The sequence below is a fragment of the Heteronotia binoei genome, chromosome 9, assembly GCF_032191835.1.
Source record: "Heteronotia binoei isolate CCM8104 ecotype False Entrance Well chromosome 9, APGP_CSIRO_Hbin_v1, whole genome shotgun sequence".
Lineage (NCBI taxonomy): Eukaryota > Metazoa > Chordata > Lepidosauria > Squamata > Gekkonidae > Heteronotia > Heteronotia binoei.
Window position 1 is genome coordinate 56,333,555 of NC_083231.1, and position 25,076 is coordinate 56,358,630.

The window sequence follows — 25,076 nt, forward strand, 5'->3', positions numbered from 1 at the left end:
GCATTGCATGAGGGCCTAGTTGGAGGAAGGTGAGAGCTATAACTTTGGCCACACTGGTACAAGTAATTTCAGCTCAGGCTTGTAAGCTTTGTCCATTGATTATCACTCACACTGAATATTACTGAAGTTAGTATGAACTTGTTGGCACTTTTGGAATCATTGGTTTTTAAAAATATGTTGGTATCTATTTTATTTGCACAACAACTGTTCATCCCAAAAAGTTAAATCTTAGATCAGGCCTTGACAAACTTTTTTTTAGCTCTAGAAGCCATCCTAAAAAATTTAGACGCCAGATTCATTTTTCAAGGGTTTACATTTTAATAACACATATTCTGATTATTGCTACCACAAAATCTAATCCTACATAGTTCCTTGTAATTTTATTAAAATTATGACAAAAGCAGTATATAAATAAATATAGGGTTAATTCTGGTCATTATCAGCACAGTTAAAGAAACTAATCTCTAAACCTAGTTCTCCTCAGTTTCCCATAATTCCATTATTGTTTTTAAAAACTCTACTTAATTAAATATTGTAACCAGTGTACAAAGCAATTGGTTAAGAAATTAATTCATTCACCGCATTGAATTATGTTAAGTATGCACATAAACTTCATACATAGTAATTTGTTGCATTACAAAAGAGACATTTCCCATATAAATTTATAGTAGGATTAATTCTGCTTGCTGCAACTGACTATATTCAGATACAAAATTTTGTCTTCTTTCACTCCATACAGATTGTAAATTTTCTTAAAATAAAAGACAAAAGGGACCATGTTCTCAGGAGAAAATGTTTTGTATCTGTTAGTTTGAAATAATCTTCTTGCCTAAATTCCCTTCAGTCAGTTGTCAAAGCTTAAATAGTAGGTTTTCCTGTATTAAAGTACATTGGCATTTCCTTGAGAATTATTTTCATTCATGCATGTTACTGTCTTTTGGTATTGTGTTATGTGTGGAAGAGAGGATTGTATCCTAAGAGTATTTACTGTAGTATCAGACTTTCCCTTTGACTCCCATAGCAAGTAACTATAATATTTATTTGTATGTATGTATCTATAAATTTATGTAATGACATTTATATCTGAATTGTGGTGTTTTTAGTACACCTCCAGTGTATCTGTCCCTTAACATGTGGAGTACTGCAGTAAATGCACTTAGAGAAGCAATTGGGAAAGAGAAGCAATATAGAGAAGCAATTGGGAAAGGGAATTATATCCTTAAATTCTGAGATAGATGAAGTAATTTCAACAATACCTTACTTTCATATTTTGCTGGGTATTTTGATTAGCTACATGAATTGTCCATAGCATATTTTTCCTATGCCAGTCTCAAGCATATGAATACATGGTATTTGGATAGTAGATTGAGCCCACATTTTTAAAAAATGGTTTTGTAAGACCTTTTCAGTTACAATTTATTCCTTGGCCCATCACATTCCTTAAGACTCTTGTCCTTTGGATAAAGTGTTCCTGTGGAGGCTTGGTAGATTATAAACTTAAATTGTATTTTAGAGTTGCAGCCATAATTTGCAAAAGCATTAGAAACTGAGGGTATGTGTGTGGCTTTTTAATGTACCTAGTGATTTTCAGAGAGCAGCAGAGTGGCATTTCTCTTAACCTACTGTTCCTCAGAGGTTCTCAGAGCATGATACATGATTTCTCCCCTTCTCCATTTTATCGTCATATCAAATCTTTTAGTAGGTTAGACTGAGGTAGTGGCAGACGCAAGATTCTCCAGGAAATCTCAATGTGGGTTATTTGCCCCAGGTTTGATGCTATTTGGAAACACATTTTTTGCCTGCTTCCCAACAACACTGTGATGCATTTATATACCTGGTGAAGAAAAGGAGGTTGGGAGGCATGGAATCAACTAAAAGTTAAGTTAGAAAACAAGTATGGCACCGTTAAGAACATAAAATATAGAATTATTATAGGTAAAAATGCATGTATTTATTGCAGAAACATTTTAAAATATATACGGGCCCAACTAAAGCCTCGTAACATAATAAAAGTGACATATGTACAAGAGGAAACTCTTAAGACCTAATGCATTTCAACCCAATTGGGCCTTCCACAGAGGCAAACAATGTAAGGTATGCACAATACATGCTCCCATTATAATCAAAAGACAGTAAACAAGTTGATATAAGAGCAGAAAAGGAATTTTCTAATATGAGATCAAATGACATGGGAAAAATATTAGTTGCGAGGCCTCCTTGAAACCGGTCCTGCGTCAATTACAGATGCATACAAACCCAGTAATATTGCAAGCATCTGCCTTCCAATTTTGGTCTAGAAAGTACATCTAATCTGAGCCAATGTGCTTTCATTTGTACACTTCCCAGAATTTGCTTGATTTTTCTGCAATCTTTTCCAAACTTGCTTGGCTTCAGCTTGTTAGGAAAAGTGATGGAAAAACCTGAATAGATACCATGTAGGTGAGGAGGGTCAGATTGTTTTGGTCCAACCCATACAGAAGCTGGTTTCCTTGCCCTATCCCCATAGTAGCCTTTTCCATGCTGCACGAAGGGGCTTTCTCGCCTCTAATTGGCTATTGGATATAATTATAGAATTATAACAACACATTGATCAGGTTTCCGCTTTTGGGGGGGGGGGGGCTAAAGGTGCAGTAAGTCTCCAAGGTCTTCCATTGCGCAGATATGCTTTCCCCTTGTATATCTCCACAGCAATAGGGGATAGAGACTTACTTTTTAAATGCAAAAAATGGAAATTAAGATAAACTGACTCCATATTGTGATAACGATACTCCAATGCCAATGTAAAAAACAAACAAACACCTGAAAAGGGCCTGGGGGGCTGTGTGCGACCATTCCCAGGATACTGGAGGCAGGGAAGATATGGATAGGGCCCAGTAGCTATGTTGCTACTGGGCCATATCCACAACTGCAGCAGCAGCAGCAGCAGGGAAACCAGGTAGTCCTATCTCATGGGAAACGCCGAAGTAAGTTTCATTGCATAGTAGAGATTTGAATTTAGGTCTCTCCTAGTCTAACAAGTTAACCATAATGTTAAACAGTTGTTAGCCATATAGTCCAGTTAATTATTCAGTTAAATTCCCCCTGATTAGGGTGCTGTAATGATATGTCCCAAGATAATATTTACACATTCTGCCTAGGTTTTTATAATTAATGTGAATGTTTACCATCACAATACAGAAGAATGATTGTTAACTAATTTAAAATGGTAGTCTTTTCCTTTTTAACTTTTCTTGGAGATGACTGTATTCTAATACTGTTAAAGTAAAGGCCTTTTTAAAATTGTGTTTTTATTACAAAATTATTTTCTCTCTGAATGGTAGGGGTGCCAGCCTCAAGGTGGGGTCTGGAGATCTCTCACTTTTACAACTGGTCTCTAGCTGACAGATCAGCTATCCTGGAGAAAATGGCTACTTTAAAGGGTAGACACTATGGCATTGTACCAAGCTGAGTCCTTTCCTTTCCCAAACCTCCCCCTCTCCCAGATCCACCCCCAAAGTCTCCAGGTATTTTCCAACCCAGAACTGGCAACCCTACTATATGTCATCAGCTTAAGAAAAATCTTTAAACCAAGATGAGTTAGAAAGACTACATGCTTGTGTTAGATGTGCCATATATTCAGTTATTAACTTTTTCCCTACAAATGGTTTTGCTAATCTGCATTCGCAGAGTGCCTTATTTAAACCATCAAATTTTATGGTGCCCATTAGTAAGAATATGAAGGAAAAAAATTATGAGTCAAATTTCCCTTTTTCTTCCTAATGTAAAATGATGTTTAGAAAATAAAATATTGGTTTAGAGCCAGGAATCAGGAGGATTGCAGTGTGGCAGTTGTACCATATGGCTATAAAAAATCTTTTGGCAATAAAAAAAGACCAAATGAATCTTATGTAAATTTACTACCACTAAGTTCTGGAACATTTTTACTTTTGTTTAAAGCTTCTGATGTGTCTTGGGAACACTTAGATTACTGTAAACCTATTTCTCATTTGAATTCTGCCTCCCCCCCCCCCCCCCCGGCTTTGAGGATCTGTTCCTCCCAAAGTAATAGCAATTTTCAAACCTGATAAATATTTAGAAATGCATAGTGATATTAATATATCCATTTGTGTCTTACAGAGCTGGAGTGGACCAGAGAAGTTACTTGCCTTAGATGAATTGATTGATAGTTGTGAACCAACACAAGTGAAACATATGATGCAAGTAATAGAGCCCCAATTTCAACGAGACTTCATTTCTTTGCTCCCCAAAGAGGTGAGGATTATCAGGGCTCTTGGTGCTGTTTGACTATGTAATGCATCATCTGCCACCTTTAAACACTTCCATGCTAATTATAGTATTCAGTATTGTCAGCGTAACTCTGTTAATTGGTGTTAAAGAGGGCTGCAAGTTGACAAACTGCCATGATTTAATAATGTAATTTTCAGATTAATGTATGCTTGTAATACCACTGACTTTGTTTCAGTGACTAGGATGTGCCCCATGCTGTTTTTTTTCTTTACAGAGGTTTCTTTTAATCTTTTCTTTTAGTAAGAGATGCATAAGACTTTGTTTTGCTGATTTTACTCTTGAACATTTTCTAGATTGTTGGCATTTAGCTTTTCATCTCATCTCCACATTTTAACTTCATGAAGGGAGTAAAACATCCTTATGGCTTGTTCATACAAATTAGTTTCAGATACATAACATGTACAGTCATGCAGTGGAAATTCATCTATATATAGTCTCATTGAATATAGTTGCATTTGTGAATTTGTGATTTTAATTCTATGACCATATCTGTAGTTCCTGACTGGTGCATTGTTCAGAGATGGAGAAGGTATCAGTGAATCTCCACTCACTTTGCCCTCCATCTGTTGCCCTTGAAGATTATGGACGGTTTACAATGTGAAAGACACAAGCCATGATTATAATAATTAATTGACTAACATGCTTACAAAATTTAATTATAGACCTCTGAGAGAAATTATAGAAGTGTATCTGCAGATGAAACTATATGAAATGAGAACAGAAATTCTCCAGGAAAAAATGCAAGCTTTATAATTCTGACCCTTTGGCAAAATTGTGACAAGGTGGATGCCTTTGTAAAACTTAATGCAGTTCAAAAGATCTGACTAAGTCAGTGGGAAACAAGTTCTTGATTAAAGTATTTCATATCAACAGTATGCAACCTAATGAAGATTTCAGACTACAAATCTTTTTTGACTGTTATTTTAAACAACAATCAAAGATAGAAGAGAACATTTATTATAGTTCATGGAATTAATAAGATTAGTGGATTTGTTACTAACAGGGTGTCCCCTCGTGTTTTGTCTTCAATTTGAATTGCTTGTGATCTTTCTATTTATGCTTTCCTTAAGTGTCTTTTAACAGGAGCATCTCATTGTCTGAAAGTATGCAAATCATGATTGCAATTAATATGTAATATATGCAATATTTCATTATTAGTTGTTACTGTGATATGACTTTGCCTAGAACAAGTCTGTTATATCATTTTGTGACCCATTTGATGATGATGGAAATGGCATTTGCTTTTTCCAGAAAAAAACTCAATGCATTATATTCTCTTCCACATTAATGCTGTTGTCAGTGGGCAATACTGTGTGTTCTGCTGAAATAATCAGAAGTTAGAATGATTTATGAAAGAAGCATTTTTTGAAAGCAGTAATTGTGTAATATAAAAAAGGAAAGGCCAAATAGCTCAATTTTAAAAACATTTTAAAGATTTATTCCGATGACATAAACAATGTTGCTGTTACTTTTTCTAAGTGTACTGTGGCAAGGGGGAAGAAAATAATTTTTGAAAACATCTCTGTGCAGTTATCTTGAGAATATGAGCTCAAAAAGTTTTGCACAAACTCTGACCACTTAGTGTGAAATATGCATTGTTAATTCTAGTCATACTCTAGGGCAAGTATGAGGAACCTTTTTTCTGCCAAGAGCCATTTATAGCATCATTCGTGGGCCATACAAAATTATCAATTAAAAAACAGTGCTACGCCAAGAGAGAACGATACAGGCCAGTGATCCCTGAGGGCCAGACCAAGTGATCTCGAGGGTCATAAGTGGCCCTCGGACCAGACGTTCCCCACCCCTGCTCTAGGAGTATTAGAATGTCAACAGCAGTTTATGTAGATGCTACCATACTTTTAGCTTTGACTAATCACTTTAAGTATAGTTTTTAAAAGTATATTTCTTCTACACTGGAGAGGACAAATTTTGCAACGCAACTCAGTTGAGGATTGTTACTTAGTGTAGGTCTCAGATTTGTGCAAACTAAAGCAATATTGTTGCATCAGCTATTTCACTTTTCTGCCACTGTAACTTCATAACTAACATAACCTTGAGCTGGGTACCTGGGTTAATACTCTGATCTCAAACAGAAAGCAGTTTTTTTTCGGGGGGAGGGGCTGTTTCCTTTTTTCTTTCTTTTTTCTTTTTTTGGTCATGAACCAAAGATAGATTGCCAGTAAGCCTTGGGAGCCTCGACATATGGTAATCCTGCATAGCATGCTGCTACACATTCCTTCCTTCCTGCTAACTGTTGAAGGTTCATGGCAATGTAACTTATTCATCATTCTAGGATCCACTGTACTGCTTTGCAGTCTTTCTTTCACTAAATGAAAAAAGGTTTGATCTTTAGTTTATTGTTCCCAGTTTTTGAAGCCACAACATCACAAATATTTTTATTATATGCAAAAACTTGAGCAATTGCTTATGGGCTTCTTATTGTTTTGGTTCGATTATTTTTACAGTAATTTGATTACTTGTGTATGTTATGTTTTATTTTAAATTATTATAAGACACTCTGGGGATCTGTTTATTGACTGACAGATGGTTTAAATGCCAAAAAATAAAATTAGTCATCCTGTATGGTGTGTTCATGTTAGCAAACATTTACTTGATTCCTTTATCCAGGAATTTATTTGACCAACACAATGATATTTCAAAATGCCATGACTCCTTCACACATAGGAATCATACATAGTGGTCTGACACGATTTGGTGCTATGTAGGCAAGCCCTGCACTTGCATGCTTCGTTCTGTCACTTATGGAACTCATGTAGTTGAAGTCTAACCTCTAGTTTAAGGCAAACCATAGATTGTTGCTGCAACAAAACTGGAAAGCTCTGTGGCTTGTTCTCCTCCTCCAAGCCAGAATTGTAAAACAGTTTCAAACCGTGCCAACTAAGAATGTTTTCAAACTTTTTTTTTGTGAAAAGATAGCCGAATAAGTAGGCATAAAAGTGTTGTTTTAGGGATGAGAGAGAGAACACACTTGTTCTCTTTGCTCTTCTCTACAGTTTGACATAATTGTTGGTGACCACTTTATTGGATAATTTCAAATTAGCAGTTCTGGTTTGGATCCAGTGAACCGCAAGTACAACAGCACATATGAACAACAGAAGAAGAAAATTCGGATTTGTACCCCACTCTTCACTCAGAGTCTCAGACCGGTTTACAATTTCCTTCCCTTTCTCTCCCCACAACAGACACCCTGTGTGGTAGGTGAGACTGAGAGCTCTTGGAAGAGCTGCTCTTGAGAGAACAGCTCTGAGAGAACCGTGATTGACTCAAGCTTACCCAGCAGCTGCATGTAGAAGAGTGGAGAATCAAACCCAGTTCTCCAGATTAAAGTCTGCTGCACTTAACCACTACATCAAACTGGCTGTTTCCCATTTTGCTATTTACCTAGCAGTCTCTTCTGATCAGGGGTCTACAATTTGTGGCTGGACTTGTAGTCAGTTGTTACTTGCAGCTAGTAGCTGTAGAGTCCAGTCCTACCGTAATAATACCTGTGACAACATTAAAGTAATTCTAGGCTAACTGTTTTTAAAAAGGAAAATACTTTTACACTTTTTTAAACAATAGGGACCAATTTTATACTGTTACAGATTCTTCTCTCAATGTAACCTTCCTTAGACGATAGCTGTGAGGATAAAATGGAGAAAAGAATATTGATCTACATGTGCCAATTGAAGCCTCTGCTACAGAAAGAAAGTTACAGCATTTCAAATCAGGAGCATTCATTTGTCTCCTGGAATGAATATGAGAAATTCACTCCACCTAAAGACAGACCAGAAAAAGGGCGGGGGTGGGGGAGAGGTAATAGAAAGGACACTTCAGTGTCATTGATATTGCCTGGCCACAGGGTTTGAAAAGCTGGGTTTCCCTGGCCACAGGGTTTGAAAAGAAAAATTCACCTGCTACATTGAACAAAAGTGGGAACAAATGTTTTGCTCTTTATGGCTATACTGGTTGAGAAGCACTGTTGAGAATTATGAGCTGCCTAGGATCCAAAGGAATAGATTACACAGTGACTCAGTCTAGTTCTGTCTGGAACTGGTGAGGGGCACCCACTGGGTGCAGCAGCATGCCTGCTAAATATGAGCAAACAAGACACATACCTGAATGAGATTATCCACTGCTGCAGAACATTTTGTGCATATAGAAGATAATTAGTGTGCTCCTATACATGTTTATTCAGTAAATTAAGTTTACATAGTCTTGTGCACATTCACCTGTTAGTGAGTTTAACTGAACTCATTAGGACTTACTTCTGAGTAAACATGAATTGGATTGTGCTGCCAGAAATGGGGAAGAATGACTACTTTTTCGTGAGGTTTCATGTTCCTCCTTTCCCACTGTGCCCCCAATAGCTGCTCCTGCTGCCCAGTCCAAATGCTGCAAAAATGTTGAAATGTCAGGGTCTCCTTCTTTCTGCCTTTCTCTAGAATGCAGTGCATACAGTGACTGAAAATAGTTCTCTGCTGCTATGCTATGCGAAAAGAGGTGTGCCTGTCACTGAAGTCAGTGGACTTAAATGTGCATAGTTGTGGTCCAATAGAATGTCATCTCACCCCAGGGAACTTATTTGCCAGGATGGGAACAGCATCAAGGCTGGTATGTTGAAGAGTGCTTCTGTTGAAGACTTCTTATGATTCTAAAAAAGCTGATGCTGGGGATCAGGGGAGCCTCAAGAGCTAAATATCACTAGGCACAGCATAGGAGGCTGCACTGAGTCAGAAAAAAATGCCCATTCCTAGGAGTCAGCCATTTGAATGCCGGGTGTAATGACAAAATCAATAGTGATATTCTAATTTTTAACAAAACTTGACTGACTACCTTTGTGTGTTAGAATGAACATACTATCTGAAATACTTCAACAGAGTGGCTAGCTTATGTCATGTTCCCAATGCATTAATATATGAGAAGATGAGGAAAATGTGTATTTGATAGCATGTGATTAAGGAATGTATTGCTGATCAAAGCAAAGGTAGATATTAGCAATATTTTCCTTAGCTTTTGGCTTGGTGAGATAGATCTGTTGGATGGTCTTGTCATTCATATATGAAGGAAGTGTCAGATTTGTGAGACAGTAGAGCTTATGAATGCTTCCAAGATGAGAAACTGAGATCTTGATTTGAGACACACACCCCACTAGTTTTACTTACTTAGCTAGTTAAAACATTGATCCATTCTTAAGATGTGATTGGAACAAGAAGTAACTTTCTGAATCCTCAACAAAGATTATATAATTACTGATGAGGTACTGGTATGTACTGTGTCTGGCTTTTTTCCAGTAGTCTAGGGTGGTCTAGTCACAACAAATATGAAAACGCTCCGCCTTGGAGGGACTCCGAGTTGTTAAATTTTTAATGAATCCTAGTAGAAGGAGCTTCTCCTTCACTTTCCCAGTTCTAGCCTTGTCTGCCTAGCAGAGAGATGATACTTAACTATAAATTATATCGCACTAGGAATAAGGCCCGTTGTGGGGGGGAAATACAGTGGGCTCTTGAAAGAGGCTCTGAGCAAGTGCCCCTCCCCATCCTTGCTATCTTCCCATCCACCAAAGTGAAGGCATTCACTCACCCCCTTGGCGTCTTCCCATCCACCCCCCAACTTCTCAGTCCCCTCCAACTAACACTCCCACCTCTTCATCTCAACTACCCCTGCACCCTTGACACGCCACTATTTCCCCCACTCATGACATTCACTCTTCCTCCACCCTTGCTGTCTTTCCCCCAACCCTTGGCTTTCACTCACCTCTCCATCCTTGCTGTCTTCCCAACCCCCCCCCAACCCTTGACATTCACTCACTCCCCCACCCCTCTGTCTTCCCACCCACCCTGCAGCTGAAACAGATGCCAGCTTCCCACTCACCCACTGGCATGAGTTTGTGCGTGTGTCCCTTGTCTGTGGTGGTTCAAAGACCTGAAACAGTCCTAGAATGGAGAGAAGGAAACATAATTATGTAGGGTGTAGGGGGACATAACGAAGGTCACGCAGATGCTGAAGCTGAGCATTCCTTTTGTTTGCAGTGCAATGTTGCCACCTTTTCCTGTCATATTTAGCATTGCAGCGTTTAGTGTCAGCTTGTGCTTGTGGTGTGATCTGTTTGTGTTTTTTTTGGCCTGGCCTGTGTTTGGTATACCACAGAGTACACCTCAAGGCAGCCATTTTCTGTCAGGGAACTGTTCTGACTTCAGCTTTCCATTTCCTCCCCGCTCCCTGCAGCCTCTACCTAGGAAACTCAGCCTGACGCTAACCTCCTTGCAGCTTCTAAAGACGTTAGAGGCAGTCTGTTGCTCTTTGCACATGTTGGCAACAATCCATTTATGACCAGTGGGTTTTGAACATTGTCTCCAGTAGTTATTTTCTGGCACTCAAGTGCTTGCCTCTAAACAAATGTGTGCAGATACCCTGGTATTGTTGCCCAACTAAGTATTGTCTCATTCTCCAAGCTATAGACCATCTCCTAAAAATTAGGGGCAATAGAACAGCTCCCATAGGACATTAGAGGTCTTTGCCATCTTATTTCTGATCCAGAAGCAAAATGGAGATGTGCAGGTGATTCTCAACCTAAATGACTGAATGGATTAATTTAAAAGTTCAAAATGGAAACCTTCAGGGCAATACTGGTTGCAATCCACAAAGGAGATTTCTTTGCCTTGGTGCATCTAGCCAGAAGCATACCTGCCCATCCCTATTCTTCAGGCCCACCAGCAATCTTTTTGCTTTGCATATGCAGGGCATCATTTTATCATTTATGTATTATTATATTTAATTTGTGAATTATCTATTCCTTATGATGTAAGGCTTTAAGTGATTTACAACCAGTAAAAACGTACTGAAAACAAGAAACTCAAATGGACAGCTACATTGTTTCAGATGGCATCAGATATTTACTAACCCGCTCTGGACCAACCTGTACGAGCAGGTGAAGAGAAGGCCAAAGCAAAGATGGAAGGAAAAAAAGGAGGAGAGTGCTGGCTATTATGGAACTGTTGCTGTCCTCAACCAAAGGCCTGGCAAAGCATCTCTGCCTTACAGGCCCTGCAAAATTGCATTAATTCTCACAGGGCCCTTGTGGTGTTTGGCAAAGTTCTACCAGGTTAGAGCCAGGGTCAAAAAAGGTTAACTCTGGTTGAGGACAGCTGTATATCTTTACAGCAGGTACCACCAGAATGTTATTTTCATTGGAGCATAACGCTCCTCTGGGGACATACCGGAAAAGGCAGTCCTGGAGATATCCAGGTTCCAGACCACCCAAGGCCTTAAAGGTCAGAAACAAAATCTTGAATCTGACTAAGTATTCCACTGAGAATCAGTGCTGCTGGTGCAGCACAGGTTGTATATGTGCTGTCTGTGGTGTTCCCATCAGGACTCATTCCTGGTCCACATTCTGGTCCAGCTGGAGCTTCTGGATCAGTCTCAAAGGCAGGCCAGCACAGAGTTAGTTACAATAGTCTAGCCTGGAGGTGACCATTGTGTGGATTACATTGGCTAGGTAAGGGCATGACAGGAAAGGGGCCAGTTACTGAGCTTGACGCAGATGGAAAAATGCCAATATGGCAATATTCATGACCTGAGCCTCCATAGTCAAGGAGTTATCCAAAGTTACGCCAAAACTCCTGACGGATGACGCCAATATCAGTGCCATCCCATCAAGGGTGGGAAGTCTCTGCCCCAGGCCCAATACTGGGCTCTCCCCTGAGGTTGAAGCAGCTCCCTAGTCTTCATGAAAGTGCTTGTTGGCCCTCTTGTAGACCCAGTGGTTGTTAATCTTTCTGTGTCTGGACAATAGTCTCATTAGGTCCCCCTCCTTCCAACAGGATGGCCAGTGTGGAGTACACCATGGTCTGCCATCAGACCCATGACTTTATAATCAACAGGGAAAAGCTGCCTTGTCCCTTCTCAGTATATTCTGCACCTAAGAGTTATTCTGGACATGGGTTTTCTGTCCCAGGAATGGTAACTGAAGGATTTGGCCATTGGTCCATGAGATCAAGCAAAAGCCCCAAGAGAACATTCTTATTCTGGTAGTCTCCTAGGAATGCTAGTGCCCTGTCATGATATTGCTCTCTGGGTAAGACTGCCTATCCACCTTTTACAGCATATGCCCTACCAGTATGAGATAGCACAGTGTTATTGGCTGTCCATTTCCACTTCAAACCAACTTCTCCAGGATTTTGGGTAGACATTCCAAGGCAGACTTTAGCAGGGATCTCCTCTAAAGAAACTGCCAAGAATCTTGATCACTACAGATGCCAGTCTTCAGGGATTGGGAGCTCATTTAATGGGGAGAGTCTTACAGTGGACATGGTCTCAGGAACAAGCCTAATGAAGCATCAGTCACCTGGATCTCTGCCTTCACTTAAGAACATAAGAGAAGCCATGTTAGATCAGGCCAATTGCCCATCTAGTCAAACACTCTGTGTCACACGGTGGCCAAAAAATATACACACACACACATATACACACTGTGGCTAATAGCCACTGATGGACCTCTGCTCCATATTTTTATCTAAACCCTCTTGAAGGTGGCTATGCTTGTGGCTGCCACCACCTCCTATGGCAGTGAATTCCACATGTTAATCACCCTTTGGGTGAAGAAGTACTTCCTTTTATCCATTTTAACCTGTCTGCTCAGCAATTTCAACAAATGCCCACGAGTTCTTGTATAGTGAGAAAGGGAGAAAAGAACTTCTTTCTCTACTTTCTCCATCCCATGCATTATCTTGTAAACCTCTATCATGTCATCCCGCAGTCAACGTTTCTCCAAGCTAAAGAGCTTCAAGCTTTTCAACCTTTCTTCATAGGGAAAGTGTTCCAGCCCTTTAATCATTCTAGTTGCCCTTTTCTGGACTTTCTCCAATGCTATAATATCCTTTTTGAGGTGTGGTGACCAGAACTGCACACAGTACTCCAAATGAGACTGCACCATCGATTTATACAGGAGCTTTATGATACTGGCTGATTTGTTTTCAATTCCCTTCCTAATAATTCCCAGCATGACGTTGGCCTTTTTTATTGCAAACGCACACTGTCTTGACATTTTCAGTGAGTTATCTACTATGACCCCAAGATCTCTCTCTTGGTCAGTCTCTGCCAGTTCACACCGCAAAAACTGGTATTTGTAGCTGGGATTCTTGGCCCCAATGTGCATTACTTTGCACTTGGCCACATTGAACCGCATCTGCTGCGTTGACGCCCACTCACCCAGCCTCAATAGATCCCTTTGGAGTTCCTCACAATCCTCTCTGGTTCTCACCACCCTGAACAATTTAATGTCATCTACAAACTTGGCCACTTCACTGCTCACTCCCAACTCTAAATAATTTATGAACAAGTTAAAGAGCATGGGACCCAGTACCGAGCCCTGTGGCACCCCACTGCTTACCGTCTTCCACTGGGAAGACTGCCCATTTATACTCACTCTCTGCTTCCTATTACTCAGCCAGTTTTTGATCCACAAGAGGACCTGTCCTTTTACTCCATGACTCTCAAGCTTTCTAAGGAGCCTTTGATGAGGAACTTTATCAACTTTATCAACTTTCAAGATTCGTTGGTTGCATAGCTCATGATCATTCACACAGACAAAGGCTATATCAATGTCCAAGGGGACTCAGATGTCAAATTGGATGAAGAACTATCTGACCTCCATCAGAGCACTCTGTGCAGGAGGGGCATCCAACATTGTGGCAGATTAGCTCAGTCAAAGAAAACTGGAACAGACAGAGCGGAAGCTTGAGGTCTTTCATTCCATTTGTCAGAGGTTTGGGATGGTCTTTAGATCTTTTTGCTTGGCCTCATCAGATCTCCAGGGAGATTTTTGTTAGTTTTGTGTTTAAAGACCAAACACCCTCAAGCAAAGGGAATAGATGCTCTAAAAACTTCCAGTGTTTGTATCAGCTACTGTATGCTAATCCTCCAAGAAGCATAGCTTCTCCAAAAGGTGATCCAGAGGGCTGTGGGTTTTAAAGCAGAGATGGCCCTAGTAGCATCATCTGGCATGGTTCCAGAATCTAATTCAGTGGTCCTCCCTGTCCCCCTTTGCATCCCTATTTCTCAGTGGTCTGTACTTCATTCTCAGCCAGACCTACTTAAGCTGACAGCCCAGAGGCTAACCAGCATCTATTTAGGGGAACAGGCTGGCAGCTTCTTGAAGGAAGTCCACCAGTAACACCTGGCAAGTGTGGGGCTTCATATAGCCTCATTCATTAAAGAAATTCATTGTTCAGAACTTTTTTTTTTGGGGGGGGGGGTCAGAATCACTTCACTGTAGGATTTCTGAACTTTGTGCTTTAGCTGTGGACACCTTTTCATTGCATTTGGTTGAGGCAGCTGACCCATTGACTGACCCTATGCTGCAATACCACCTCTGCTGAAATACTGAGTTTATACTATCTGATGTTCAGTATATTATGATGTGCCCAACTGAGCTGCCAAATTGTATTGTTTGCTTTTATTGGTTTTAATTGTTGTTTTACTGTTTTAAAATGTTGTTATCTGCCCTGAGCCCATCCAGGAAGGGGCGGAATATAAATTATCTAAATTCCGCAATGATAAAGTAACCTGAGGATGGACCTGGCTTCCCTTTATTCCCAACATTATCTCCTGCTTCCACATGTCAGAGGAGATCATTCAGCCCTCCTTTTGCCCTAATTCCAAACATCTGCAGGGAAGGGAGTGGCATTCCTTGAATGTCAAGAGGGCCTGAAGTTTTTATATTGATAGAGCTAAAGTCACAAGGAGGTCTGGTTCCCTGTTTGCCTTCTATAGGTTTTAGGGTTTGGGTGGCCACTTGAAAAAGGTGGATTAGGGGCTTTATTGCTCTGGCCTGTGAAGCTAGAGGGTGAGGGTTACGGCTTAGGGGAACAACTACCTCTGCAGCATCCAAAGTATTTCCTTCCTTAAGGATGGCCTGCTGGACTTGGCAGCTGTATAGAAGTCGGTGCCTACCTTCACTGAGTACTACAACACTGATGAGTGTGAGTTCTCCAGCAAGATCTGCCAGGTTATATTTGAGTTGGCTGGCCCTAGAATACAGTACTTTTGTACAACCCATTGGTTATGGCTGCTCAGCCTGTACCATTGGAGAATGTAAAATTTCTTCACTTACCATGAAGTTCCTTTCTTGGTGGTCCTACAGTGGGGCAATCTGCCCCTCCCTACTGTTAGAGTCCAGAGGAAGAATCTTGGAGCATGAACTTTTGTTGTTTTTCCTATTCCCTTACTGTTTTATTTTAATTGTTGGCTGTTGGCGATAGTATGTATTGTAATAATTACTGAGAGTTATGGGGCTTCTGTACCCATCTAGGAGACTGAGGGAGAATCCCCTTCCACTATGAATCATCAAAAAGTTAATGACTGTGACTGCCTTCAGGGAGGAGCTTATTTCCATTTGGTATGATTGCCTACCCACCATTGGATAACTGAAAAATGAACTTCACTGTAAAGAAATAAACTTTCCATTCGTCTCTGTGGCTTTTATTCAGGCAAGAAATCTACAGGCTTGTTCTTCAAAATCCACGGAAAGTCTCCAGAGACTTATGTGCTGCTTGTGGCTTGGCATGACTATTTGATGTCTGAGCAAATGTTTGTCTTTGCAGATGTGCCAAACATAAAATGCTACTTCAGTTCTTTGTGTTGAAGAGTCTTAAAAAAAGAATAGGCATCCTGATTGCATACTCCATAGATAGAAAGGAGTGTAAATATTTTTAACCAGCTATGTCTAGTTTAATTTGTATATTACATAATTTCTAAAACAGTTTGCATTGTGAAACATTAATGGCTCTTTGTTTTTCTATTTTCCATGGCTACTATTTCTATTACAGTTGTTTGTTTGGTAAAACTAATTTTGGGAACCTTTTTCTTCACCCTGCTACTGCTCTTTCATTAGTGATGGCAAGTTTCTCTTATGTTCCCACTCACAAGCCCTGTAATTAGTTTAGATTTTCCAAGCTTTCTCAGATAACGCTGCAAGAGTTCAGAAAGATAAAGCCCAGGGGTATTCAAACGCAGCCTTCTCTGCCACTCCCTCCTTGTGAAATTAATTCTTTGGACCAGGAAGCATTAGAAAGAGCAGTTCCCACATATACCTGTGGCAGTGGATGCTCCCAGGAATGTTCAGGAACATTCAGATCTGTATAAGGCCTCTACCAGTGCTAGCTAAATTCCCCTGCCTCCAGCTCCTCTTCCCCGCACATATTTGTTTGATGAATGGCAGGAAAAATTGGCAGCAGACTATTATGTGCTAGACGCAGACTTCAGAGGGAGGTTGTACTGGGCTTGGAATGGTCTTGGAATGGAAATTATCTGGTAGAATTGGTATTTGGTAGAATTGGTTTTTGAAGCTTCTCTACCCCCACCTGTGACTCCTTGAGCGCTTTCATCAGCGCTGCCTTCGCACCATCCTCAACATCCACTGGAGTGACTTTGTGACTAACACTGAAGTCCTCAAGAGGGCGGAGGTTACAAGCATCGAGGCACTGCTGTTGAAGACGCAGCTGCGCTGGGCAGGGCATATTTCTAGGATGGAAAACCACCGCCTTCCCAAGATTGCTCTGTATGGTGAACTTTCCACCGGCCATCGAAATAGAGGGGCACCAAAGAAGAGGTACAAGGACTCCTTGAAGAAATCCCTTGGCACCTGTCGCATCAACCATCACCAGTGGTCTGACCTAGCCTCAGATCGCAAAGCATGGAGGCATACCGTCCACCAGGCTGTCTTTTCCTTTGAGAATGCACGCATAGCTGGTCTTGAGGACAAAAGGAGATTGAGGAAGAATCGCACTGCTACAGCACCAACCCCAAATCAGACTTTTCCCTACAGCCACTGTGGCCGGATCTGCCTGTCCCGCATTGGTCTTGTCAGCCACCAGCGAACCTGCAGCAGACGTGGACTACTGCACCCTTCTTAAATCTTCGTTTGCAAAGTCAAGCCGAGAGAGAGACCCCCCCCACAATACATTGCCATCAGTAGTCTGAATACTTTGGATATTCATTGTTAACATTAGTTGGTTGATCTTTCTTACTCTTCACTATTTTTATTTAAACCAAAGAAGCATTTTAATAGCTAGAATAGATCGATTCTTCTTTGCAACATGAAGTCTTTTTCCCTGCCTTTGCCACATTCCAGTACAGATGTGGCTAGTTATTTCACCGAGTATTCAGTTATAACCTTTTATCCCTAAGATGAAGAATGTCTTTGAAATCCTTTGAGAGAAGTGGCTGTCATCTATTTACAAACTGAGCTCTTATAGGGCAAGTGCAGAGTTAGCCTCTCCCTCAGGTAGTCATGTGACTATGTACATATGCAGCCTCAGGATAGATAAGGGCATTCAATTTAAACTAAAAGAAAAGGTCAAGGCTGTCACAAAAGGAGCAGAGTCAGCTGCAGCATCAACATTAATGGGTCTGCTATCTCAAAGGCTGGATAGGACATGAATCATAGAATAACAATCCCAGATCTTCTTGGATTGTTTTAGGGCAGTCACAAGGTTTTTCATCTCAAGACAGCCTGTATTCCAAGACTTCTTAATTCTTCCTTTCTTATTTTCTATTTTACACCTTATCTTTTTCTAATTAGACAAATGTCATCAAAGACTTGCTCATGTCCCCCTTTCCCACTATTTCCTCTTTTCCATTTATGAAAGTCTCTTTGCTTTTCCTGCTTCCTCTCCTTGTAGGGTTGCCAGCCTCTGGGTGAGGGCTGGATATCTCCTGGAATAACAATGGATCTCCCAGCTACAGAGATCAGTTCCCTCAGAGTTGTGAGATTGAGGCTGGGAAATCTCTGGATATTTGGGGATGGAGCCTTGGGAGTGCAGTTTGGGGAGGGAAGCAACCTCGGCAGGGTATAATGCCATAACATCCACCCTGCAAAGCAGACTTTTTCTCCAGGGGAACTGATCTGTCATCTGGAGAGAAGTTGTAATTCCAAGTGATCTACAGCTCCCACCTGGATGTTGGGTAACCAACAGAGAATCGCGGAAAAAATGGAGCAGGAGATAGGTAAAACATGTCTGTGAAAAACCAGCCTCAAAAATGTTAAACAAATAATGTAAGTGCTTTATAAATAAACAAGAATAAAGAGTATCAAGTGAAATTAATCAAAAAATACACACAGACCACACCCGCATTCAAGTCTCTTAATGGACGAATCAATGTTGTAAAAGTTATGGAAACAGTTCAGGTTGTGGCAAAGGTAGGTTCTTCTGGGGAGTCCAATGCTCCGAAATGTCTTCACAAGTACAATGAAGAAATAATCCTGAGCAGCAAGGCAAATGTTGATAAGCATTTTTGAAGCTTTTGCTCTTTCCTAAGATGTATGATGGTGTTTAGAAGCTGGTAGAAGCTTTATTGTGAAACAGGGGATCAAGTACGGCCCTGTCGAGTCTTATTTTCCTTGCTGCCACTGGATTATTTCTTCATTGTATTTGTGAGAACATTTCGGAGTAGGGTGGCCAGACCGTCCCGGTCACCCGGGAAAGTCCCGGTTCTGGCCCCCAATTCCTGCCTCCCGGGCTGGCTATACCGGGGCCATTAGAAGTCCCGGTTTAGCCAGCGGGGAGCCGGTGGGCCGTGCGCGCGGGCAGGGAAGGTGGCGAGTGAGGGAGCCAGCGTCCCTGCGCGTGCGCACGGCGGTGTGGCGGGCTCTGCGCATGCACGGGGCCCGCCACAACGCTGTGCGCACGCGCAGGGACGCTGGCTCCCTCACTCGCCGCCTTCCCCGCCCGCGGGGCCCGGCGGCGGTGGGGGAGGCGGCGGAGAGGCCAGCGCTGATCCCTGGAGGCCTCCAGAGACCAGCGGAGGCGGCGGAGAGGCCGGCGCTGGTCCCTGGAGGCCTCCAGAGACCAGTGGAGGCGGCGGAGAGGCCTGGAGGCCGGTGCTGGTCCCTGGAGGCCTCCAGAGACCCTATTTCAGAGCGTTGGACTCCCCAGAAGAACCTACCTTTGCCACAACCTGAGCTGTTTCCATGACTTTTACAACGTTGATTCGTCCATTAAGAGACTTGAATGTGAGTGTGGTCTGTGTGCATTTTCTGATTAATTTCACTTGATACTATTTATTCTTGTTTATTTATAAAGAACTTACATTATTTGTTTAACATTTTTGAGGCTGGTTTTTCACCTATCTCCTGCTCCCACCTGGTGTTGGCAACCCTAGTTCCCCTGGAGGAAATTCTTGTTCTGGAGGTTGACATCTATGGTATTATGTTCCTCTGAAATCTCTCCTCTCTTTTCAAACCCCACTCTCCTAGGCTCCCTTCTCAAATTTTCGAGAAATTTCCTAACCTCTGCCTCTTTTTGGCAATTTCCATATCCTCTCCCTGCCTCATTCTCTCCTTCTCATTCATTCACCAACCTACCATTTATCAGCCTCCCATCTTCAGCTATATTTATTCTTTATTTACATCGTTTGTATCCGACTTTTCTCCACAGTGGGGACAAAAACAGCTTACATTGTTTTTTTCTTTTTACCCATGCAACAGGCCTGTGTGGTAGGTTAGGTAGCCCTGAGAGCCAGTTTGGTGTAGTGGTTAAGAGCAGCAGACTCTAATCCAGAGAACTGTGTTTAATTCCCTACTCCTCCACATAAAGCCAGCTGGATGACCTTGGGCCAGTCACAGTTCTGTCAGAGCTCTCTCAGCCCCACCTGCCTCATAACGGTGTCTGCTGTGGGGAAAGGAACGGAAAGTGATTGTAAGGTGCTTCAAGACTCTTTCATTTAGTGAAGAGGAGTATAAAACCAGCTCTTCTTCTGAAAGTATGTGACTGGTTCAAATTCACCCAGTGAGCTTTCACAGCAAGATGGGAATTCAAACATGGGTCTCACAGACCCTACTATAGAGCTCTAACCACGATACCACACTGGCTTTCATAGGGTGGCTACTCTATCAAGCAGCCAGACTTAGGGTTGCCAGCCTCCAGGTGGGACCTGGAAATATCCCAGAATTACACCTGACTGCCAAACAACAGAGATCTGTCCTTCAGAGCGGGGTGTGTGGAATGATTGCTTTGGAGAATGAACTCAAACCCTGCCTTCCTCAGACTCTACTCCAAAATCTCCAGGAATTTGCTAGTCTGGAGCTGGCAACCACAGCCAGGCCTGGCCCTAATCAGTCCTTTGTCCAAGGCCAAAATAGGGCTGGAAAGAGCCCTCCCCCTCCACCCTGCCTTTTTACTCACAGAAATTGAAGCCTAGAAACAGCTACTGAGGGAATCTGTTGCTTAAAGCTACAGGTGCTCCTTTATTATTTTAGGGGGGGGGGTTGAGCTGCCCACATTTTTCTACAAACCTAGGGCCCTTTTCAGGTTTGTAGAAAGATCTGTCTTGCCTGTTCACAGCTTCAGTCACTGGATTTAAGTATCCAAAAATATTCTGACTTCGCTATTGGAATATAAGATGAAACCCCATGAAAGAAATTCAGCGTTAAAGCTATATTTAAAGTACAAAATTATTTCCCTTTTAAATATTGTTGTCCAGCTTCTTTATATTAATGACACCATGCAAAATTGTTTGCCCAGTTCTTCATTTTCATGTGGCGTTGTTGGAAACTGGGTTCCACAAAACTGAAGAAAGCACACTTGCCTTGTTATATTGGTGAATATTGTCAGAAATCATAGGGAAGACTGAGGATTGCTGCCAGTTACTTGCAAAAGGCTTTCCTGCAGTGGGACTGTGAAGCTGTGTTTCATGTAATAATCACTTTGCTCACACCTCATTTGTTTCTGAATAATATTGACACATGTTTAAAGTTGCCTGCTATTATATGATATGTGTGGCATTCTGGGGTGATTAACGCATACATCCATGTTAAATACCAGCAACAACCTTGATAAACACATACATTGGGCTACATTTTTGTAATTTCTATTTGATGAACATACATTTTGTTAAAGTGTGTTTTTCTTTGGTTTTTACAGTGATTTGTTTTACCCTATTTATATATGTACACCTTGGGTATCTTCTTGTGTGCTTCTGGCATTTTTCTAACCTTTTTAAATAGTTATGTACCTCTTCTATACTACAGCCTTCTTATATATGTCTTTACTTTCTCTTTGATAATATAGTTTCATTTCTTTATATTTTATAAATATACATTTTTCCTCAGACTTATACTGAGCTTATTGTATAAATTTTCTAAAAGGGAAGTTCTCTCCCCCCTTCTGGAAACAGAATCCATAGAAGAGAGGGGGGTGGTATTGACAGAGCTGGCTTTTTCTGTATTTTCCTTCCTCCTGCAGTCTTCCTTTTGTACCCCTTTATTTAAATACCTAGAATCATAGAGTTGAAAGGGACCTCCAGGGTCATCTAGTTCAACTCCTAGCACAATGCAGGAAATTCACAAATACCTCCCCCATGCCCTGGGGGATCACTGCCCTGAAGATGACAAACAGTATCTTATTTTCATACTGTTTAATCTTATAATTTGAATATATTCTGCAGTTGTCTCACTTCTAGTGTTTTACACGTTCTTCCCTTTTTATGTGCATATAAAATGTTTCTGTCCTACTTTGATAGTTACTTTTTGTGATTATCTCCATTTTCTGCTTATATAAATTTTTCTTTCTTCCTTGTGTGCTGCTTGTCATTGCTATGTGAATTTTATTTTTACCCAGTGTCAGAAGGTTGACTGTAGTTCAGTCCTTTCTCTCAAAAAGTCTGTAGTGGATGTGAATGTAGTCTGTAGTGGATGTGAATTAATGGCATGCTTCCAGACTTACACACTTGCACACCTGCTGCATATTCCCCAGCATTCAAAACTTTGCCAAACTTTTCTTCCATCACTTTTCTTTGTGTGCATGCCTACATATTATTTTCTTTATTCCCAGTACTGTCAGCTTCATTTCAAAAATAACGATTGTATATTGCATGTTCTCTATTAATGTTGCATGTTTTCTTTTTTTAAAAAAAACTTGCAAACTGTAAGTCATAGTGGGCACTTATTCCCCAACCCCATGTACTGCAGGTGAATTAAATGAAAATATAAATTACTTATGCCATGTTCTCTCTTCTTGTACTTGCATGCAGCCCTAACCTCTTGTTGCCTACCTGATGAGTCTCCAAATGTGCATGCAGAGTCCAGTCATTTGGGGGCGGGGGACTGTTTTAAATCTGTGTAGGATTCTCTCCTTTGAATCCACATGGTTTTTTTTCCTGCATTCCTTGAGCCTCTTCCACCACACATTTTTTTCAACCTAAGTACATTTTGGTACCTAGGGCATTCATATTAAAAACCCAATTTAGTATAATGATTGTAGCATTGTAACATCAATATTCCTTCTTGTTGATATGAATTCCTGCCTCATTTCTTTCTAGATGTTAGTATGAGTTTGCAAAGCTTGTGAAGTCTTGGAAGGTTTTCTGTTTTGAATTACTTAGTGGAATTCTAAGGCATTCCTGAGTGATTCAAGTAATTACCCCTGGAGGTGATTTAAATCTTGTAGAAAATGCCCCTTCATCAAGAGCAACTTAATTATATATCTTTCATGTTCCTTACTTTATTTCAAAACCAGTACAAGAGCTCAGAACCCTTTTGGTCTCTAATATACTACTTTTGCTCACAGTAAATTGATATTGTTCAGTAATGGTTCCATTACCTCAGAAAATATGCTTATTCAACTCACTCTGTTAAATTGGATGAGTGACTGTCTCATATTTGATCAGTGTTGATGGTCCCAGTGGTGTGTTTGACCATGGCTATTTGTTGTCCTTTCTGATTTTAAATCTCATTTTAAAACATACTATGCATTTGTGTTTAATCTGCGCTTGGTTATATTAAATTACTTTAAGCACTGTGATCTCAGTGAGGTTAATGTCACACCTCATTTTTGTTTAAAGTTGGCACTCTATGTGCTTTCATTCCTGGAACCTAAGGATCTGCTGCAGGCAGCACAGACATGTCGATACTGGAGAATTCTGGCAGAGGACAACCTTCTATGGAGAGAGAAGTGCAGGGAGGAAGGTAAGGCTCATTGAAATGTGAATTTTAATAATAATACAAGATAATTTAACTAAGTATACTTTCTGTACCAAATGCTTAATGCAGAGGTGGACTATAAATAATGTAAATAAATTTAACTTAGAATAATTTTAAAACTGTCACTTCTGAGCTTCTGTATTGTTTATGCTATAGAATACAGAAATAACAACCTGGATAGGTTGTAGAAACTTAATATTGTAGGAAACTGGAAATAGTGTCTAGTCAGTTCTTATAACTGGTGTCATCCTCATAGGTTGAAAATGAATAGTAAGCAAATGTTTTTATAAGTATGAGTAATATATGCAGTGCTTTTTAAAAACCTGAAAGGCAGAGTAACCCACAGTGAGAGAAAAAAAGGTAGATGAAGTGTACAAGAGGTAGATAAATATATATGGTGTTGAACTAAAGCTGAGTTGTTTTTAATGAAGAAAGCATAAGCTGAAGACTGATCTGCCAGTGTATAAGGTTGCTGATAAACTGATGAAGTCTGGCTAGATTACTTGGTCCTAAAATTCCTGTTGTACATTAAAACATGTTGTAGAAAAGACTGTGATATATTCAGGATTTGGCAGATCAAATGGCTGGAGAACAAACAGTTCTGAAGTGGGTGTTGATCCACATGTACTGGCAACTACAGTTTCAAGCTAGTAATGAAATGTACCAGAGGGTAAAGATAGAAAGGATAAAACAGAACCTTAAGATCCTCCTAGTAATAAGCCAGAAGGAAATATGTGCATAGCCTTTGGCAGAAAAAGTGAATGAAAACAATTAGAAAACAAAACATTTTAAGTGAGTGTCAGAGGCATGACATTTTGAATTCCAGGCATCAAGATAAAAAATAAGTAAACTGTTGTATAAAAATATGAAGAAATCTGATGATGTGGAACGCATTAATACCTGAAACAAATATTGGAATTATGGGGAAAATGGAAATTATACTACCTGTGATTTTTGAAGAAAAATGAGGTAAAAGAAGGAGGAAGTAGGGAGTAAGGAAGAAATGCAGTCTGAAGTAAAAAGCTTGAAACAGGATGTAAAACTAAAGATGATTTCAGTGCTTTGTGAAGCAAGGCTGACACAAGGAAGGAACTACGTTTTTGTGTGTTTCTGATTTTGTTAAAATTTTATAGGGATTGATGAACCATTACATATCAAGAGGAGGAAAGTAATAAAACCAGGCTTCATTCATAGTCCATGGAAGAGTGCTTACATCAGACAGCACAGAATTGATACTAACTGGCGGCGGGGAGAACTTAAATCTCCTAAGGTAACCATCTTTGAACGTGAGATATCATAAAATAAATTAAGAGGGATATCTCTTTCAAATTATATTGTTGTCCCAGAATAACCAAATAATTTCTGACATTTAAGAATGTTCTAAAATTGCTCAAATAACTCGAGACAGCAGTCTACTTCTTGATGTTTGCAGTTTACCAGTGTCTTATTTCACTTTGTAGTATTTCATCATTTTGGCAACCATACTCTTCAGATTCCATAAATGTGTATCTTTAAACACCCTCTTAATGTCCATTCATTTGCAAAATAGATTGTTCTTGGAGCTCCATTTCTTTCACTCGATAGTGTCATCAAAACATGAAACCAATTCTAGATATAGATGACAAAGTTTGTTTAATTCTTAGTAACTATCATTGAAGGAAAAGGTGGAAATTATTCTTCTGCAATCTGAAGCATAGGGAATGTTCCAGTTAAGTTAAAGACAGAGGGAATGAAAGAAGTAAAATAGACACCCTTTCCCAGACATTAACAGGTTTGGACATATTTGCTTCATCCAAGTTACCTTTCA

General features: G+C 40.4%; 1 protein-coding gene across 4 annotated transcripts in view; it reads left to right on the forward strand.

Moving 5' to 3' along the window:
- Positions 1-25,076, forward strand: part of FBXW7 (F-box and WD repeat domain containing 7) — a 244,305-nt gene that overhangs the window by 203,391 nt on the left and 15,838 nt on the right. For all 4 annotated transcript variants that reach the window (XM_060246644.1, XM_060246643.1, XM_060246646.1 and 1 more), the window contains 3 exons: positions 4,117-4,251; positions 23,131-23,254; positions 24,403-24,539. In XM_060246644.1, the coding sequence (XP_060102627.1) occupies positions 4,117-4,251; positions 23,131-23,254; positions 24,403-24,539 (396 nt within the window). The remainder of the gene's footprint in view (positions 1-4,116; positions 4,252-23,130; positions 23,255-24,402; positions 24,540-25,076) is intronic.